The 21,717-nt window shown below is 33.4% G+C and overlaps 2 protein-coding genes across 2 annotated transcripts in view; one reads left to right on the top strand and one right to left on the bottom strand.

The window, feature by feature from the left end:
* Positions 1-8,268, top strand: part of PCCB (propionyl-CoA carboxylase subunit beta) — a 156,355-nt gene extending 148,087 nt beyond the window's left edge. The window contains exon 16 of the mRNA XM_080804276.1: positions 8,046-8,268. Coding sequence (XP_080660402.1) covers positions 8,046-8,093 — 48 coding nt within the window. The 3' untranslated portion in view covers positions 8,094-8,268. The remainder of the gene's footprint in view (positions 1-8,045) is intronic.
* The window catches only part of STAG1 (STAG1 cohesin complex component), a 421,265-nt gene that overhangs the window by 38,114 nt on the left and 361,434 nt on the right, over positions 1-21,717 (bottom strand). Inside the window, exon 22 of the mRNA XM_080804269.1 lies at positions 12,607-12,687. Coding sequence (XP_080660395.1) covers positions 12,607-12,687 — 81 coding nt within the window. The remainder of the gene's footprint in view (positions 1-12,606; positions 12,688-21,717) is intronic.

Raw genomic sequence — 21,717 nt, 5'->3', positions numbered from 1 at the left:
AGGTATCCCAGAGGGCACGAAATGTTCAAAAGCCTGATCGTGCTTTTGAGAGACTAACTTACTGCACCTGGGGCACAAATAGGGAGGAGAGAGCAAGAGGGAAAGCTGAAAAGGAAAACAGGATACATTTCCATTTAAATGGAAGATCATTTAAAATTCCATGTTAAATCATCTGGATATTAACCTAACGGCAATAAGGAACCACTGCAGAAGAATTTTTATCAGAAGAGTGCTAAAATTTTGTTTTCAAGAATCATATTCTAAGCAGATGGAGAATGATGTGGAATAGGGAGGCTAGTTAATGGTAAATATAATCTTCTGCTGAATGCTTATTATGTACCCAGCACTGTGTTCTAAGGGCCATAAATTTAAATTTCACAATCATTGTATGAAGTAAGTGTTAATATTCCTTTTCCACAGATAAGGAAACTGAACTTCAGAACACCCATACATTCTAAGTGATAGAGTAAGGATCCAAATATGGGGTTATCTGACTCTTCTGACTCTGAAGTTCATGTTCTTAAGCATTATTCTGTTTCCTTACATATAAACAAAGGTCACAGGAATAATTTAGAATGAGGGCCTGAAAATAAAATGTTGGCAATAAAGATGTGAAGAGACTGAAGAGAAATTAAAGCAGCAGGACAAAATTTACAAACTAATCAGAATGGGGGCTGTTGATTCATCCCTAAGTTTTTAGGTAGTCACCTACTAGATGTATGATGGTGTAAGTCACTGAAATAGTTAACACATACAAAAATGCTAACAACAGTTCAATTTTGGAGATGATGATCTGAGATCCCTGAAAAATATCCTACTGGAGATGTTTGGTAGGCAGTTCGATATAGGAGTTCAAAGCCCATGGGAAAAAATCTGAGTAGGAATAAATATCTGGGAATCCTTGCCATTTAGATGGCAACAGAAGAGATGGAAGTAAATGAGATTACTCAAGGAAGATATGCTGATAAGGGGGACAAAAGTATCTTGGGAAACACCAATATATAACGGATGGCTAAGAAAGAAGAGCATGTGAAGAAGTCTAAGAAATGGTCTGAGTAGGAAAAAAAACCAGAAGAATACGGCATCTTCTGGAAAGAAAACATTAAAAAATGTTAAGGAAAAAAATTTTAAAAATGGATGTAGTAATTGAACAATTCACAAATGTCACAAGAGAAAAGACAAGCTAAAAAAAATTAGGGGGAAAAAAAAAAAAGAAACTATCCCATTTAAAGCAATGACAAGGTTGTGAGTGACCGTGGGGAGAACACTTAGTGGAATTAAAAGGGCTGAATCAGACGGCAGTGGGTTCAAAGGAAGAAAAAGAAGAAGGCAACTCTCAAAAAAGTTTACCAAGAGTCAAAAAAATAGGATGACTGCTAGAGAGTCTTTTGAGATTGATGGAGGATTTTTTTGGGGGGTGGTAGTGGTCTTTTTTTGATCTTTTTTTTTCTTAAGATTTTATTTATCTGAGAGTGTGAGACAGAGTGAACATTAGCTGGGGGGGCGGGCTGATGGAGAAGGAAGAAGAGACTTCCCACTAAGCAGAGAGGCTGATGCCCCCTGATCCCAGGACCCCAGAATCATGATGGCAGATGCTTAACCAGCTGAGTCTACCTGGGCTCCCCTACTGATCTTTTTAACAGAAAAAATTTGAGAATTTTGCCGAATGAATAATTGAATAAAAAACAAAGAGCAAGCTAGGCTACTGACCAGCAGTGTGACCTTAGAAAATTAATTTTATGTCTCAGGATAACAGTGTTTAAAAATCTGTAACTGAATCTGAGCTATGAGGTTCTATGGCATTCTGTGATTCTCTTGAATTAACTCCTAGATACTCAGATGAGAACAGATAGGTGCTAACTGGTAAACCTTCTAAGTATTCAAAGGATGAATGCTCATTGTTCCCTTGCTAGTACCTAGAATAGTGTTTGGCACATGGCAGGTGTTCAATTAATATTTACTGAATGAAATGCCAGTATAAATAATACAGATGATACTACAATCCCAGGGTCAAATGTGTCATGTATTCATTTTATCAAACTATGAACGGAGTTTTAAAAAAATGATGCTAGGAGGTATTAATGATCCTTTATGTCCTTAAATTTCTCAGTTAGTATGCAAAGAAGCAGTCTAGGGAACCAGCTATCTTTGGAGTTGAGCCAAAGTATTCCTTTAAGGGTCAATCATAAAGCAGATAAAAAAATGACAACTTGCCAATTCATTTGAAGAGTTGTAAACTGAACATTGCAACTAAGTAAGCAACCTACTGATGACTAATCAGAACTATTTTAAGAAGAAACTGGAAATGGGAAGTAATCAAGAAAATAGAAGCTAAAGGTCTTTAGCAGTAAAGTTTGGATTAGATTTGGATGCAACTTAAATATTATTTGAGTGCTCAAGAAAGTTAGTTTTATTGTAGTCAATTAGATTCCGTTAAAAGAAATATAAATACCAAAAGATTTAGGTAAATGGGCAGAGATACTATATATTTTAACTAATCTTACGTGATAAATCCAACCAGGAACAGAATTTAGGTTCTTTTGGATTTCAGAATACAGTAATTTTATTCACTCTACAATTTCCCACTTCATTTTGTGGGTATCTTACTATATTTCATTTGATTTAAATAGCTGGAATCATGATTCCCAAGACTGTGATTGTGCTCAAGTTAAGGCAGGCAGCTTAATATCTTCAGAAATTTTCCGGATGTTAAATCAAAATTTTAAATTTTGATTTTTAAATCAAAATCAAAATTTTAAAAGAGGTTCGGGGTTTGCAAGTTTAAAACTCCAGTATTAAGGTAAGTTTCATAGAGTGGGCTTTATTCTTAATGTCCTTTGAAAAACAGTAACAGATGATACTCAAAATGATAAAAAGAAAAAGAAATATAAAAACATTTTAAACAGGGCCAGTAATAAGAGCTTAGTTTAAACCACTAAAAGTTAGTACATTTACCTGAACTCCTTTAAAATATAAACCATTGGCTATTTTAAAATTTGAGAAAACTTGTTACATTCTGTATATTCTGGAATGAAAAACCTTCTCTCCTGCTGTAATAGCTGTAGTAATTATGAAAAAAATTAAATATGCTTAACATACATTGAATAAAAAGGAACATTTTTACATGTAGCTTTTTTCTGGGCTAGAATTCAATTAAAATAAAGTTAACATTTGCTGGCACTTACTGTGTACCAAGCACTACTCTAAGTTTTTTGTGAATTAACTAATCCTTGTAACTGTGATGGGTACTGATATTATCACTCTACCATTTTTACATACAAAGAAATAGGCACAAAGATGTTAAATGCAGCCCCAAAGACCAAAGCAGTTTGCCTGTAGTCTGTGCTCTTAACCATTTTGCTATAATGACTCTTTTCTACAAAGTGAGAAAATTAGTATGTTGAGGAAACAGACATTATGGAGATAAATTTGAAACTCAAATTACTCAAATATATATATATTTGAGTAATTGAGTCTATATATATATAGACACACACACACAAATATGTATTTGTGTATACACACACACACACACACACAAAAGCTAGTTAACCCACTGGACACAAGCCAAGAACAAGGTATGCTGATTACCCAGACTGCAATTTTAAGAAACTAGAATGTTTAGGGAAAACCTCTACAACTCTAAATACTTATTTTACTTACAAATCCCCTTTCTAGCCAGAGTAACTAAATTGTAGAGGCGAGAACTAAAGACACAGACTGAAAAAAAAAGAGTAATTTACTACTCTCTCTTAGGCAAGTACAAGCTATATATGAACTAACTATACGGTACTTCTTTTCAAATGCTTTTTCCTAAATGAAACCAGTGTTTGCTCTTCTATTCAGAAAGCAGCTTGGCATCATGAACACTTTTTCCAGGTAGCTGTGGAAAGGTATTTCAATGGGTCAGGTGGTAAGATTTTTCCAAGATTTAAGTTATAATATCTTGGGGCTAGATTCTTTTGTATCCATTTTGGAAGTTGTTTCACTAGATTGGCCAAAGTTTTTTGCTTTTTCTGTTTTTGTTTTTCTTTCTGGTAGATCTACTGAAACCAAGAATTTCAAGGAATTAAGATATTTTACAAATGGATGGCAAAATCTCACAATGGAAAACCCTGAATAAGGCTGGCATAATTAAGATGGTGAATTTATCATATAAGCCACATTGAAGTTTTCTCAAAAGGCACAAAGGCTCAAAGTTGACTTACTCTAACATCTTGAGAAGAAAAACAGATCTTAAGTGTAAACTGCCCCTTAAGAACCAAGAATCTCAATATGACTATAATCAATGAAGAAAGGTCAGAGTTTAGTTCCTACACACACAAATATGTATCTAGTGTAGGTCTGAGATACAGCATGGCAGATTTTGTGTTCTATCTGTATTTTGGAGTGATGAGGTAAGTTAAGTTTCTTTGGTCCTAACAGTCACTATTTTCCCCCTGTACCGCTGACTTCTCCTTTAACTTCATCTTTGTACATTTTTATTATGTATCACAGTATTATGAGTCTAGAGAAAGACCAAAATTTAGCTGTCTTTTTATCTACAACTATGAAATACCATTAAGATAATCACAGCCGGAGATTGAAGCCATAGAAAAACTAATAGTACACACATAAAACTAGTTCAACATTATCTGACAAATACACATTTTAAGAATGGGGAGGAATAGAACAGAAAAGTCGTAAAATAAGGACCAAGATTAGGTCAAAGGTGTCAGGATATGAAAATAAAGCCCGTGATGAATTAGTGATCAATTTTCATGATAAAGAAAGGGCACAAAACTAGTTACCCAGAATAGACAAACAGAATTACTGACAAAGTCTGGTAACAAGAGCAGGCGGCTACCTTGTGAGGCCAGGGATTAGCAAACTTTTTGTGTAAAGGGTCAGAAAGTAATATTTTAGGCTTCATGGGTCATATAGTCTCTGTCCCAACTATTCTGTCACTGTGGTATAAAAGAGCCCTAGATAGTACATAAATGAATGAGCATGGCTGTTTCATTAATACTTTATTATAAAAACAGAGGTCAGGCCAATTTTGGTTCATGGGCTATACAGCTCTTTGGAGCATAAACTGTGTTATGTTTACCTGTTTTCAGCACCATTACTAACATATAATGAGGCTCATTACATTATTTTTTAGCCCAAGTCACTGTCCACATTAAATATGATAAAAACAAATGGAACTAAATTGATTTACTTGGGACACATCAGTGAGCAAAAGACGTAGTAAAAAGCATCACCACTGTGATGGGGTAAACCCTATGTAATACCTTTAATATTGCTTTCTTGTATGAATTGCTGCTACTAGCTTCTCTTTTGGGGGTGGGAAGAGGGTGTGCCACTTTTGTGAATACACATTAAAATAACTACTGAATATTTAAACCCCAAACGTAATACCTAGTTTTCAATGTTGTTGCTTTGAGTTTGAATCCCCACCTACTGACTCATGCCTTTGCCTCAGACTAAATCTACTTATGATCGAGGAACCCTTAAGCTGCCCACTATAGTTCCAAGCATCTGACTTATTCTATAGTGTACAAAGATGAAGGAAGCTAGAGGAGGTGTCAGAGGGGCAGGGGAAAAGTAATGCCTGTTAGGACCAAACTGAGAGACCTGAATTCCCGAACTATTCCAAGATACAGATGGAGAACAAAAATCTACCAGGCTCCTTCTCAAACCTACACTAGCTACTGAGCATGTTTACATACTCCCACAGCCTTAGATAACAATTCATTTAGTATCAACTCTTGGTTTGGAAAGGGAAGATTAGGAAAGCACAGACTAGGACTGCAATATAATGCTATCAAAACAACAGTTGTGGCCTGCTAAAACATTTCCTTCAATTCAATCTTCTTCAAAACCTTATCTAACAGTAAATATCACATATATATTAGGAAACTGAAGTTCTTCCAGAGAAGAAGTAACTTGCTTATCTTTGCCATACGTGGTAAAAAATGGCAACAAAATCTGAACTTAGATTTAACTCCAAAGATCATGCTCCAACACAAAAAATGTTGGAAATACACCCTATTTATTAGCTAGGGGCTTCTTATATTTATAAATTGGGTCTGTAAAAAGAATTCATTTAACAAATACCTAGTTAATTTTTAGAATGGCTGCTGGAAAACATTTTTTAAAACAAAAAACCTACTTTAGGAAAGAAAAAGCATTATGATATCAGAGAATATTAAGTACAATATGGACCACCCATTTCCTATTTAAATAAATCGACAAGAAAGTAAACTTTTATCATTAATTATGGTGAGGCAAGTCTCCAATTTCTGTACTAGAAAGTGGGAAGTGTTATGTTTGTTTAAATATTCTTACTGTTGCTTTAGACTTCTGATAAGCTCAGTTTAAACACACTCTTAAATTATAATAATTGTTCCTTAGAATAGATTTTCTCAGTCCTGGCTTATCTTCATAAAGTATTAAATATGTTAAGGAGTTTCAGTGAGTCCTTTAAAGACCACTATCCCTGGATAAGTAAAACAGCATCCGAATAGGCTAGTAAAGCTGAAGAAGCCTTATTCTGTTGTTCCCAACCAGAGAGCAATTTTTAAAATTGGAATCCCAGGAATAGAGTTGCAAACAACAAGCAATTCTTTTTTTTTTTTTTTTTTAAGATTTATTTATTTGACATAGAGAGAGATCACAAGTAGGCAGAGCAAGAGGGGGAAGTAGGCTCCCTGCTGAGCAGAGAGCCCGTTGTGAGTGCCCGATGTGGGGCTCGATGCCAGGACCCTGAGATCAAGACCTGAGTCGAAGGCAGAGGCTTAACCCACTGAGCCACCCAGGCGCACCACAACATGCAATTCTTAATGACTCATGACTTCTCAGTTCTTTTCTAAATTGAACATATTTAACTTTTGGTTTTCAGAGGTTTTTAGAATGTTAGAATTAGATAAAATTTTGGAGAAGCTTAGAATTTGGTATAAACAGCCACCTACTTCAGTATTCCAGATTTTTTTTTGTTTTATTTTGTTTTAAGGAACATTCTGAGGCCTGAACAAGAAATGGATTTAAACAAGACCTGGCTCTTTCTCCCCTAACTTTCCTAGACCAACCAATCAGGCACTTGAGATAGGACACAGTATTAATAGAAACACAGCTATTAAAGAATGACTCTGAAGTCATGAACAATCAAAAGGAAGGGCTTTAAATTAAGTACATAGTTACTCAGGATAGAATTCTCAGGAAATAAAAGGTAGGGGGAAACATTCAAGAAGAAAAGATAAAGTAAAATGCTTATACACTACTAAAAATTTGTTCCTAGAGGGCAGCTATTATTTCCTGCTCTTGGCACCACTCCCTTCCCCTACAAAGCAGTTAAATCTGCAGATGGAGAGGTACTATCTGTATTTTGTTACTACAGGAATTTGGGGCAAGGTCCCAAGTGAGCGATCTCTCTTTCTTATTCATTGTTATTCTAAAGGACTGGGAAGGGAAGAGAAAAGAAACAGGTGTAGAAAGCAGCCTGTAGACTTTTACACATTTGAGTCTATTTCTAGTACACTTCTAAAAATGTACATTTTTATGAAGAATAGTAAGGTTATACATATCTCTTCACTGGGCTTGGCCACCATCAGTCCCATCTTCATTGTAACTCTTCCTTTCCTCAGTCTTTTCGTAAGTAAACAAGTTGGAATTTTCAGAGGAGACCCTTTAGTCAAGACGGTAATGGAGGAATACATTTTGCAGCTAAATACCTCAATGATAATTGAGGTATTTGTATGAGGTACTTTTACGAATTGCACCCAAGGGATATTGATTTTAACTTAGAAGACGAGGAATAGGGCCAGGGTCCAGAAGGCAGAGATGTTTGCCCCAGGCCCTCCCTACTGCTATCTACAATAGGAACATGCAGGGTAAGGCAGAGAGCTACAAATTTAAGATTATAGAGAGTAGGACAGCTCCTCCCAGGAGGAAAAAAAATATTGAGGATAAATTCTAGCTCCCCAGGCCAAAAACGGCAATAGGGGCATTATATTAGCCCTAACTCTTATTTACCTGGCTCTTTAAATGTCTTTGTGTATGTCCAGAAGGAGCTGAAGGAAGAAGGATGTTTTCTGTTAGAGAAGAGAAACTGAAGGCTGCTTCTACAGGACCAGCACTAGGGGGCACCGGAGCAAAGTATACTGAGCATGACCTGTGTGACTGCCAAAGAGCTTCAACTCTGGAAATTAGGGGGAACAGAGGAAATACCCATTGGTAAAACCCAATGCACTTCCAATTCAAATAAAAATCTAATCCTGTTCTTGATATAGTCTTTTCGTATATTTTATTTTATGAAAATTTTCACTGTTGTGTTAAATTATAACTTGAATTTAAACCAAATATAACTACCATTCATAACTTTCTGAATGACAGTGTTCAAGACAATAGAGAAGAAAAATAAATTTTAGAAAGTACTCTCTAAAAGCAATTTGGCAATATATATCAAGCCTTAAAAGTATGTACCATCTGTGACCCAGTAGTTCCATTTCTAAGAATATAACATGAGATGAAACAATGTAACACAGAACAAGCTTTTGCACCCAAATGCCCATCATGGGATTAATTTTATTTATTAACATGTTTAAACAACCTAAATATCCAAGAGATAAGAGTGGTAAAATAAATTATGGTATAGCTATACAATGGACTATCATGCATACATTAAAAATGCTATCTACAAACAGGTCTTAGTAACTGAAGGACATGCTGATTGAAGATGAGACACAAAATTTTGTAAACTGTAAATATATTGTGATGAGACTGAAATAAGTTAGAAAAAGTACTGCAAGAAAATACACCAGAATATTAACAGTGGTTAATCCACAGGTGGTAAGATTCAGAAATTTTATATATTTTTTACAATGAACAGGTCCTCAAGTAAGAGAGCCTGAATTTATGAAAACCAATCTATTTATATTTTACACGCAAAACTAATAAGTGTAATTTATTAATTAAAAATGTAAGCGACCTCCTCAGAGATTTAAATGAATTTCTATAAATATAATTGTAGAGAAAAACAGTGGTTAGCTGTCTAATTCCTCACTAGCAAAATGGTTCATTTCACATTAACATATTAATTGTTCAACAACAAAAATAAAAAATAATTCATGTAAGAACACTTTCAAGTTGTCTCTAAATGCTGAACATTACTCATGTTAAATATATAGACCCCAGGAGGCTACTGTATTAAATTTAATTTTCAGAAAATAAAAGGAAAAAAAGGATAGAGTGCATTACCAAAGTCCTCTATATACTTCAACTGTAACTCACTGGCATTACAAACTGAGGTATTTAAAATCACAGTAACTTCTGATTAAATGTATCCCATTGGGGATACCGAATGATGAAAAAAACCTGGCTTGTGACATAACTTACATAATTTGTCAGTACACAACTGATTAATAGACATTGTTAGCTTGTATTCAGCAAGGAGTCAACCAATGTGCCTTTAGGAATTTTGTTTAAAAACAACAACAAAACTCTCTAGAACTAGCTGTGTTAAAAACTCTCTAGAACTAGCTGTATTAAAAGCTTAACAATGGAAGGATTCAAAAAGTGTTAACAGAAAAACTAGATTGAGATTCAAAAGACTAGTGCTCTAAGTTTCAGATCTTAATCATATTCCAATGTTTCTAAGTATCAGACTCCTTATCTGTACAATGGGATTATCATAACATCCACTTTATAGAATTATGAGAAAGCTTTAATTAAGTTAAGGCATTTAAAGGGATTTACAAAATGCAAAATATTAACAAGGTAATATTAACAACAATGTCCCCTTCTAGGCTTTATCTAAAACAAACAGGTCTCATCAAATCACTCCCAAATTTCCTTATAGCTTTAATATCACATTTATAAACAACAGAATAATACTGTTACAGCAAGTAAGATACAGGACACACTAGGCTTTTTTCTAATATTCATCCAAGCTCAACAACTCTGAGTTATATGTGGTAAGTCAAAACCTAAGAGTAGGATGGGAGAAACAAGTTATTTTTGAAATTTTTGTGATAAAATTATCACTGTTAGATATCATCATCAGTAAAAATACCCCCTCAGACAGTATCAAAAGGTATAAAGCAAACATGAATTTCTCTCCTTCTTATGCTTGCTCCCGAAGAATCTCTTTCCCAGAGTTAACCTACTGTTAAGATTCTCGTCTACCTATCCACATACATGCAGTTATAGCAGTTATTAACCTTAGCAGATTGAAGAATTTTAGAGGTAGAAATGATTGGCCCAATACAACTTTCAATTTTAGAAATAAGTAACCTAACACAGATAAGTGGGTATTTTAGTTGTTATTAATATCTGGAATATATTTCACAATAGATAAAAAGCTTTGACATACCTTATCTGTTTTAAAATTATTCAAGTGACTTGCCTTAAGGTTATTTATACAAAAAGCTAATGATGTGGCTGGAACTACAGTTAGGAAGTTGATATCTTATCAGGGGGGATAGGAATAATATAGATTAATGCATACAAAGCTTATGTATATGGATCTTAAATTTTCAAAGATATCCTGTATCACATAAGGGATCAGAAAGTTTGGCAATTACTCATTTAGTAATTATTATGTATAGAGTCATTAAAATAAATGTTTTAAAAGGAGAAACCTTAGCAATGAGAGATTAATTTTTAAAGTTTGCTTGAGTCTTACAGATTCATGCTTTTCAAGATTATCACTTAGAGAACCGCTTTTCAATGACAGATATAACTAGCACACGATGATTATTGAATATACTTTGGTTAAAAAAAATTACCAACAACTTCAAAATGAGAAGTAATAATCTGAGAGACACTTTAGTAAGAAGAATTTCACATGATATAAATGCACACAAAACTTTATACAGACATCAACTGAATAAGAGGGCACTTAAAAGATGCTGCATTTTCTGGCATAAAGAAAATCAGTGTTGACCACAAAAGCTGCACTGCCAGTGTAGCAAGGACAACTAAGAAATCTGCATTATGAGAAATGATAAAAAATGAAGGTATCTTTTATTAGAACAATGAGTCAGACCAAAATTAAACAGAAAGCTAAGAAATTTCAAAATAATTCTACTATAAGAGGGCTAAAAATATAGAAAATATTCAAAGAAGTGGACTCAAGAATAGAGATTCTCACTCCAATTATGGAATATAATTGCAAAGAACAAAATTAAAATTAAATTTAATAGAGGAATTAACCATTAATTATGCTAATTCGGGGGGCATGTATATATTTCAAATTTAATAAATGCAAGAATCAATATTCAGCCAAAAAACAAACAGCTCAGATAACCTAAATGATCTCAGAAAAAAAAATGGATTACCAAAATCAACCAGATGAAAAAATCAAAATAAAAGTAATTATGTGTAATATATAAACTCTTGCTATCAAATTTTAACTTCTATATATTCAATATCCTTTAATTTAACCATATTAAGAAACATTTCAAAAACACAAAACTGTAATAAACTTTAAAGTGACTTTAGTTACTAATAAAAGGTGAACTTTGATTTTTGCATTTCAAGACTGAAACTGTAATAGAATATAAAAACCAGGAGGCTAACCAATACATTACTGTTACTCTACCTGAAAATAAATAAAAACCCCAATTACTTTCTAAAGGCAGAGAAATCCTCAAATTATTAATCGGCAAAGAAAGAATGCTCCATATCATGCTGTTGGTTCTATAATGTATTAACCTTCTTTAACTGGTTAAACAGCCTCTGTTTTGTTAAGATGAGGATATGTAAACATTGTGAGATACCATCAATACAGAATATTTTAAATCAAAATCTTTACTTGCTTTTCAAATTTTTTAATGGACCACTGAAGTAGTGTGAATTTAGAGTGGAAACCTACATGAAAGCCTGCTCATGGTTATAAACTTTTATGAAAGATCTATTTTCTCTCCTTTATTCAATGACAAATTTTAAGACAGGCTATTTCCCTTACATTCCCCCATAAATGGAGCTGTTGTAGGTTTATTTCTAATTTATCCTTGTGCTGGAAGTAGATCTTTAGTGTCCCAACTTAGAAATATGCTACCTACAAGATATTCCACCCCTCAAGGGCCTTGGAAAATATCCTCAAGGATAGTAGGCTTTAGGCTCCGCTTGACTCTCTTGGATTCTAGTTTCATTTAATCTTTGATTTGTATTTTCCTTTTTGTTTTGAATGGTCATGGATAGATTAAAATTTTTAAAAATTATCTAAAAATTTGATTTTAACGAGAGTGTTATTCAGTTTGGGCCCCAAGGTGCCATAATTCCCCAAGAGCTACATAGCATTACCTTCAATGTTATTCTCTTTTTAATAACATGTCACCTGCTAGAGATCCTGTGATTTCTACTACGGTTATTTCTTTAAGACTTTTAACTTTGTGTATCTATACAACTCTACATCTATTGCTTGAAGAACTGGTTATTTTTCAGAGAGGTAAAATATATTTATTCATAGTAGGATAAAGCAAGAGTTGATAACAATAATTACTATATATTTCATTAAATTGTAATTTATTAAAATAACTGGTAACAATAAATTGTTAAATACTGATTTAAGCAAGATTATTTATTTTAGTCATAACTCTTCTGCCTTCAGAAACTCTTACTTACTTTGGAAGGAGAACCATCAGTAATTTTCACCAACTGCCAAAGAATCGAGTAATGGGAACACTGCAGTGCCTGTACGACTATCTGTATCAAATAAAAAAATTCAAACAAATGAGACATAATTTATGTTTGCATAATATTAAGAGAACAATGTTTATCATAGTTTTTTCTTATAATATGGTTTCAAGTCCAAATTTTTGTAGAACAAAAATGTGTAAAGTAATACTTGGTTAAAAAAAAGATAAATCAACCTATCAGTCTAGAGAATTAAGATATAATGTATGTTGATAAATATGGACCCAAATAACACTGTGCTTTAAATCTGTGCATAAAAATGTTACAAATATTTTGCTTATATTTTTAAAGGGAGATTGAAGAAATAATTTTTATCCAGATTTTATAATTAAATGATTATTATTTTAAAGCATTTTTACTATGAAATAGAACATTTATACAGAAATGTGCATAAGACATTTGATAAATATAAAGAAAAATACCTTTGTAACCACCACATCCAGATCAAGAAATAGAACATTGCTAGCACCATCTCCCAATAAAGTATCTTTTTTCCCTCTGATGGTTAACAGTAATTTTAACTTATCAGTCAGTCACTATATTTTAACTACCTAAGTCTGCATTTCTAAATACTGAATTTTTTACACCTGGTTGTGAACATTACATAAATGAATCATGCAATATGAATTACTTTGAATCTGACTTCTTTAAACATTTATAGTTAAGATTTATATATACTGTGGCATGTAGCTATAGTTCATTATTTTTCAGTCTTGAACTATATTTAGAATATCCTCTTTATTCATTCTATTGTTGATTAGCTTTTATAATGTTTCTGGTTTTAGGCTGTTATGAATCATGCTGCCACAAACTTTCATATATATTTCTCCTGGTGTCCATGCATGCATTTGTCTAGCTCAGAGGTTCTTTAAGTTTTTAGTTTTCAGGACCTCTCTCTTAAAAATTACTAAAAAACTACTCTCAAAAAACCTAAATTGTTTTTGTGGGCTATTTAACAGATTTATCATATTAGAAATTAAAATAAATGTTTCAAGTATGTATTAATTCATTTAAAAATTAAAACAATTGTATAATAAAGAATTTGTATTTCTGAAAAAGAACTAAATCTTCTCAAATGAAAAACATTTAATGGGAAGAATGATAGTTTTACATGTTTATAAATCTCTTTAATGTCTGACTTAATAAAAAACAGGTTTCAAATATGCCTCTGCATTTTATTAAAATATGTTGTTTAGATTGAAGTATATGAAGAAATCCAGTGTCGCTGATTAGCTGGAAAACGAAGGTATAGGGGCGCCTGGGTGGCTCAGGTCGGCTTGGGTCATGATCCCAGGGTCCTGGGATCGAGCCCCACATCAGGCTCTCTGCTCTGAGGGGAGCCTGCTTCCTCTTCTTTCTCTGCCTGCCTCTCTACCTACTTGTGAGCTCTGTCAAATAAATAGATAAAATCTAAAAAACAAAAAACAACGAAGGTATATTTTAACAGTCTTTGCAAGTGAATGTGGATATTCTTTAACACGACACCAATAATACAATGTACATTTGTGAGAGAATGAGAATGAAAAAAGCAAGTAACATCTTCCTCTTCTTATGAAAATAGTCTGACTTCATAGATGTGCCCTGGAAATCACCAGGGCTCTCCAAACTATACTTTGAGGGTCACTGCTCTAGGAACAGAATTGCTCGATTACACAGTACGTGCATGTTTAACTTTATGGATTTATTTACTTATTTATTTATTAAAGATTTTACTTATTCACTTGAGAGACAAGAGACAGAAAGAGAGAGAGAAAGCACGAGCAGGGGAAGAGGCAGAGGAAGAAGCAAACTGCCTGCTGAGGCAGGAGTCTAATGTGGTGCTCAAGCCCAGGACCCAGATATCATGACTTAAGCCGAAAGCAGATGCTTATTAACCATCTGAGCCACCCAGGCACCCCCAAGAGCACTATTTTAATGTTGTAATAACTTACATTAACTTATATTTCTCTCTTACTAATGGAGATAGGTAGGTTTTCATTTTTTATTGGCACTAAATTCTTGTTTTGTGAAAATTTGTCCCTATTTTTCAGAGACAAATAAAATAACACAATTCAGGAAAATAAAATTGATTAAGAATCATAACTACAGAAGAATTTCATTTTGGATAGGGCCTTTACTACATTTTTGTTCCAATACATGTCTTTATTGTAATAAAGCATATCTAACAATATATTCCATTATTATCTTCTCCACTCGATGAAAAACTGTAAGAATAAATATACACAGACAATAAATCAAAAGAGAAATCAGTAAACAGGATACTGCAGGAAGTAGTGAGAATTTTAGCTGATTTTACTTCAAAAATTTTATGTTTCAAATCACATAAGCAAATATATCTCCAATGCCCCTATTCCGCACTAAAAATAAATCATCAGAATTAGAAGAATGAGTAGTGCTACTTTTGATGCAACACCAGTGAGATGATGTCAGGGTTTTATCAAACATAATAGTAATTAAATGACTGACCCAAGTCAGAATGCCAGAAACAAGACTACGGGAAACACTGTCAAGTTATAAACTTTAATGCTAAAGAAATCACCTTACTATACTTAGAAGACACTCAGTATAGTACATGTACTAGTCCTGAGACAAATTTTAATAACCTCTAACTTAGAATATAAGGTACACATTGATAAGCTGGTATTTGTGGAAGGAAAAGAGAGTATGAAAAAAAAATTCTCTTTAGTTTGAAACAACCTGAATTGTTAAATTACTAGAAAAGTAATATACAAATTAACATTATCAATGAGAAATTAAGATATAGAAAAAAGTAATGTTGAAGAATTGCTTAATTTTAGTTACCATTTCTCCTTATCATCACAAATTTAATTTCCTTTCCTTATACATTTTTACTGACCTATATACTAGGAAATTATTCAAACCTGTTCCAAAGTTTTGCAGAAGTTTGTAGAGGTGGTTATGTGGGAGGGAGATACTTGATCACTCCAATACATATTTCAAACACAGTATCCCCATTTTAATGTTTCATATACTAGTGTTCATCATGCATTTACTTTAAGGGATCCACTGCATTATTTTAAAATAAAAAGCTCACTTTTCATTGACTAGGAAGCATTTTGCCTTCTCTCAGGTATAATTATATAACAATATAGCTGATCACATTCAAAAGAAAATTTAGAACCCTTCCTTCTAGGCTTTACACATCAGTCATACTGATATTTTATCCTCCATACTAAGCAATGTTATTCCAACTTGTCCAGAAGTCATTTATTTAGCAATTTCATCTTTCTGTAGTATAGACAGATGAAACAAGGACAAACTAACTGAAAAAGCCAAAAGAGAATTGTTTTAACCAATGAGGACCACAGTCCTTCTGCCTTTCCTTGATTAATACCCTGACCCCAGAGAGGATCTTTGAATAATTACAGCAAGTACTGGGTTGATGACAAAGAATTTCTTCCAACCCTACCCTTCTGTCTTCCTGTTTCCCTTAGCTAACACTGTTCCTGGGAGGACACGGTAATGTGTACTGAACATTTCCGAGTAAAAGTAGTTAGAAGCAAGAGTGCCTTTTCCATCTTCTATTCTCCTACCTGCCTGCAGGATATCAGTGACCCAGGAGATCTTGGGTCCTTGAATAAGTCGGTGGTGCAGTGATATCCCATTTCCCTTAACTGCACTTTATAGGTATGGGCATGAGAAATAAATTTCTATTGTGTTAAGTCACTGAAATATTGAGATTAATCTATTATAGCAGTTAGCATTACCTTAATCAATATAAAAATGCTTAGTCCTTTCTCCTAATAATTACTTTTACCTATTTAAAGGAACCAGAACTCTCTATCTTGGATTAATAGATCAGGCTAATGATATCACACATCTTGAAGATGAACTGTAGTATTACATGTGAGGCGAACATGATAACCACTACATTACAGAAAGAGGACTGTAGTATTATATGTAAATAAAGTCCAAAGGACACTGGGGGCAGTATGTGCTATGGTGAGTACTGTGAATTGTGTAAGACTGATGATACACAGACCTGTACCCCTGAAACAAATAATACATTATATGTTAATTAAAAAAAAGTCCAAAGGATAAGCTCCTAGGATGTTTATGTTAAGAAAACCTGAATTTTCATGGAAAACAGGACTATAGAATAAGGTAAAATGATTATGCATATGTAATATATATGTGTAGATACACATCTATATATAGGATATGTTTAAAATACTGAGAATCTACATAATAGCTGTGGGATAAATTGGGGCTCTTTCACTTTTCTGTTTGCAAGAGACTTTAAGGAAATGGAGGATCAAATTTTTTAGTGAATAAGTACAAGACAAAAGAGTGAACTAACTTGTCTGTTTCTCATATCCAATACTGGTCTGTCTATCATATATAGAGTAGGTTAATATGAGTGACAATTAATATCCCCTTTTTAAAAAAAGGCTTTAGATGCAAATTCATAATCAGCAAGGCTTACCAAAAAGAATGTAAGGCTGACAAATAAGCACAAGAAAAGATGATCAATACCATTAGCATTAAGGAAACGTACATTAAAAGCACAATGAGATACAACTACATACATACTAAGTTGGCTAAAGTAAAAACTACTAACAACATCAAGTGTTGATGAGAATGTGGAACAACTGGGAGGAATGCAGAATGATACAGACACTCTGAAAAGTGGTTTGGCAATTTCTAATAAAGTTAAATACATACTTATACCCCAATACCTATAATTGTCCTCCTGGGCATTTACTTCAGAAAAATGAATACTTATTTTCAAACAGAAAGCTGTACACGTATGTTCATAGAGCTTCAGCTGTGAGAGCCAAAAGATGGAAACAACCCAAATGCCTGTCAATAAACAAACTGGTATATCCACACAACAGAGGAGAACTGAACCAACTATTAATTAAAAAATGCACCAACTATTGATTCAAACAACTTGGATTAATTTCAAAGGCATTATGGTCAGTGAAGACATTATGCTTACCCAAAGACTTAATGCCCTAAAGGTTTACATACTTTATGATTCCATTTATTTGGAAATCTCAAAGACAAAACCATGGTGATGGAAAACAGAGTGGTGGTTTCCAGGAGATGTAGGTGGGGCAAGCATCTAACTATAAAGGGACAACATGAAGAAAAAAGGGACAATATGAAGAAAAAGGTTTTTTTTTTTTTAATAGGGGATATTTTAAAGAGGGATGAGGAAAGGGGATATTTAAAACAGGAATGATGAAAACTGTTCTGCATCTTGATAGTGGTGGTGATTACATAAATCTAGACATATGTTAAAATTCATAATTTTACATAAAAGGAAAGTAAGTAAATTTTATAGGATAATAATTAAAAAACAGTAAATATGGTGAAGAGCAGAGTTTACAGTTAATATTTTTCTTAAGCAAATGCTAAGAAAAGTACAAACATTAAGGCAAATCATAGTGATAAAGAAGTAACAATTATTTAATAAAGAAGAAATATTCCTAAATTCTACATGTGTTTTAGTAATGAAGGGTCATCCAATGTGCTGTATTGCCAATGGGCATAGTATACTATAAATTTTTAAAAAAACCATTAGAAGGGTAAAAAACAGAGGTAAAAAATTGAAGTAGTTAAAAGTTAACTTCTATAACTCAAAAATTCAGACTTCCCAAGGAATGGACTACACAGTAAGCTAACACACATTAATCCTTAACAGTTTTGGACCCTGGAATTTTGCTGTTAAGCTTTCTCATAAATTCCATGCAGTATTTAAAACAAGGAAGAGTGTAAAGAAAAATGCATTGCATCAACAGTAAGTCCAGTGTGAAATATTATAGCCTTTTTTAGTGATATCTCTGTATACAGTGGAAAGCACACTGGAACAGGTGTTCACATCATACCACCTTAGACCTACTCTTTAACAGTTCATGTGTACTAGCCTTTTCTCTCCAAACAATGTAGGCTATAACATCAAAAAAGATCTTGCCTAAAAGACTAAATGAACAGTTTCTGCTTATGACCTTGAAATGCTACAGTAATATAAGCAAACAGCTGTCTAAGCAACATATACAGCATTACAACCATTCAGAAATCATTAAGAAACCATAACATAATTCTTAGTGGAGATAGAATAATGTCCTTATGAAAAGGTGAAAGTAGGGAACATCTATAATTCCATAAGAACAGTCACTTAAAGACATATTCAAAGTGAAATGAATGGTTTATGCAAACAGATTCCAAACATTTAAATATAATAAATAAGACTATTAAAATACAAGAAAAAAAAAGTGAATACTTAGAGGACTTGAATATGTGGGGAAAGGCCTTCCAAGTAAGACAACAAAGAGAGAAAACAACAGAAAACAACTAATAATTCTGATTATATAAAGAACATTTATAATCCAGGCATCAAGATATCTAAAATTAAAAAGATTCCCACTGATAAATTATTGCAACAAATGACATAATGCTAAGAACATTAATATGGAAAAAAGCTTATACATTAAAATGAACTAGAGATCTGCTGTACAACATTGTGTAATAGCTAACAATACTATATTGTATGCTTAAAAATTTGTTAAGAGAGTAGATCTCGTGTGTTTACTACATGTGTTTACTACAACAAAAAAATATAATACAACAAAAAGATGGGGAAACATAAAGAAAGGTAATTTTACAGAGGTATATAAGCAATAATCAGAGATATAACTGTATGAGAATTAATTAATTTATTTAAATGTTTTATTTATTTGACAGACAGAGATCATAAGAAGGCAGAGAGGAATGCAGAGAGAGAGAGGCAGGCTCCCTGCTGCACAGAGAGCCCGATGTGGGGCTGGATCCCAGGACCCTGAGATCATGACCCAAGCCGAAGGCAGAGGCTTAACCCACTGAGCCACCCAGGTGCCCCTGTACAAGAATTTAAAATAGTAATCTGAAAAAGTAACAGTTATCAAATGTTCACTATATGAACTCAATTTTTCAAATAGATGTTTACTCAGTATCCAAGTCTTCTGCTAAAATAAGAGCTTAAAACAAATATACTTCCTGGATCTCAGAGAAGAATCTAATGGGAACATAAATATCAACTATAACAATTTAGTAATTAGTGTGACTAAGAATACACACACAGGAGCAGATGCTGAGGGGCAAGAAGAAGGACTCTGGTCTTGGCTAGAAAGAGTGATAATGGTTAGGAAAAACTTTATAGAGAAGCAAAAGTGTAGACTAAATCTTTAAAGAAATATGTAAGATTTAATCTGGCAACAAAGGGCAAGTGTAGGTTGAAGGAACAAAAATTTCAAAAAAAGCTTCACCAACAAACTCAAAACGCTGGGACCGTGTAAGTGTGAGCATATACTGAAGCTAGATCAGTGGAAAACAAATCACAGAGGGCCTTATAAGAGGGTGACTATATATCCTGCTTTATGCCTATGTCTTGAAATAATTAAGAGTAGCACCCCTCTCCTTCCACTTTCAGAAGAACACTTGTTTGGACAATTAACCAGGACACCTCACTATGACAAAAAAATCTGGATGTTATCCTAGAAATACTAGGTGATGCACAGATAGTAACACGTTCCTATTTGAACAGAAAAGTAACACGATCAGGAGTTTCAAAAATATCCCATTCACAACAGCGAAGAGAAGTGCTTCTGTTTTGTTAAGATTTTTTAAAGTAGTATTTGATGCTTCAAAACAGATGTATTAAGTGTAATAATAAGATTAACCTATTAAGAGACAACCAAATTTAAGAACTAGTATGATACCAATAACTTCGTATCCACCTATGATCTGTTCCCCTATTCCTTAGGGCTGACACACTTTTCTACTAAATTTCATGTATATCATGTCCTGGCTCTTAAAAAAAATAGTTTTATTATATATACATATCATTGGACAAATATACTTTAATCTTTCTAGTTTTTGAGCTTTTAAAAAATGGTGTTACACTGTATGTTGTCTTTTGAGGAAAGAGATGTACTTCACCATCGCCATGCCTCTGAAGGATCTATAAAGATTAAAAAACACAAAAAATTTTCATGCTCCACCCCTGAAGATTTAGAGTCAACAGAAACAATTCCACAGCCTTTTTAAACAACTGATGTTAACTTAAATAATATTTACAACCATTCCATGTAATTTTGCTAGAGAGCTGAAAAATAAGAATAAAGACTGTATCAATCTATGGCTCCTAGTTCTGAAATCTCCACCATGTGATAAACGTTTTGTTCTTGTGTTTTGGTCTGGGGCTTTCTAAAACTGAAAATATATATTGGTCAGGCTTTGAAATAGCCTTCATTAAGCATGAGAAATAATTATTCTTATTTTTATCCTTTGCATTTGGATAAAATAAAGGTATAATTTATATATAAAGAAAAATCTACTACCGTCAACATATAATTCTGCAATTCTGACAAATGTATAGCCAGGTAACCATTAAAACAATCAAGAAATAGAACAGCTCTACCAACCCTCAAATTCCCTCCTGTCCTTCTGTAGTAAGTCCCTTGCCCCACTCTGGATATGTTTTCTGACCCTATAGTTTTGCTTTTTCCAGAATGTATAATAAAATTGTACAGCATGTAGTTTTGTGTATCTGGTTTCTTTGACTCTATGTTAGCACCTTCCATTTTACTGCAGAGAATTATTCTACTGTATGGATGATAATACAATTTATTTTTATACCTTTACCAGTTGAACATTTGAGTTGTTTGTCGTTTTGGGCAATTTTGAATACAGCTGCTATACACATTCTGGTATAATTTTTGGTGTGTGTGGTTTTTTTTTAAGATTTTATTTATTTTAGAGAGACACAGAGCACAAACAGGGTGAAGGGCAGAGGAAGAGGTAGAAAGAGAATCTTAGGCAGGCTCCCTGGTAAGCACGGAGCTAAGTGCAGGGCTTGATCTCAAGACCAGGAGATCAAGATTTGGAAGCTTAACGAACTGAGCTATCTAGGCGCCCCTCTAGAATAGGTTTTCATGTGAACTAAAGTTTTCATTTCTCTTGGATAAATACTCAGGAGAAGAACTGCTGGGCCAGAGAAGTGTCTATGTAACTTTAAAAGAAACCCAAACTGCT

This window comes from Martes martes (assembly GCF_963455335.1).
Source record: "Martes martes genome assembly, chromosome: 1".
NCBI classification, from domain to species: Eukaryota; Metazoa; Chordata; class Mammalia; order Carnivora; family Mustelidae; genus Martes; species Martes martes.
This window is presented reverse-complemented; position numbering and strand designations above follow the sequence as displayed.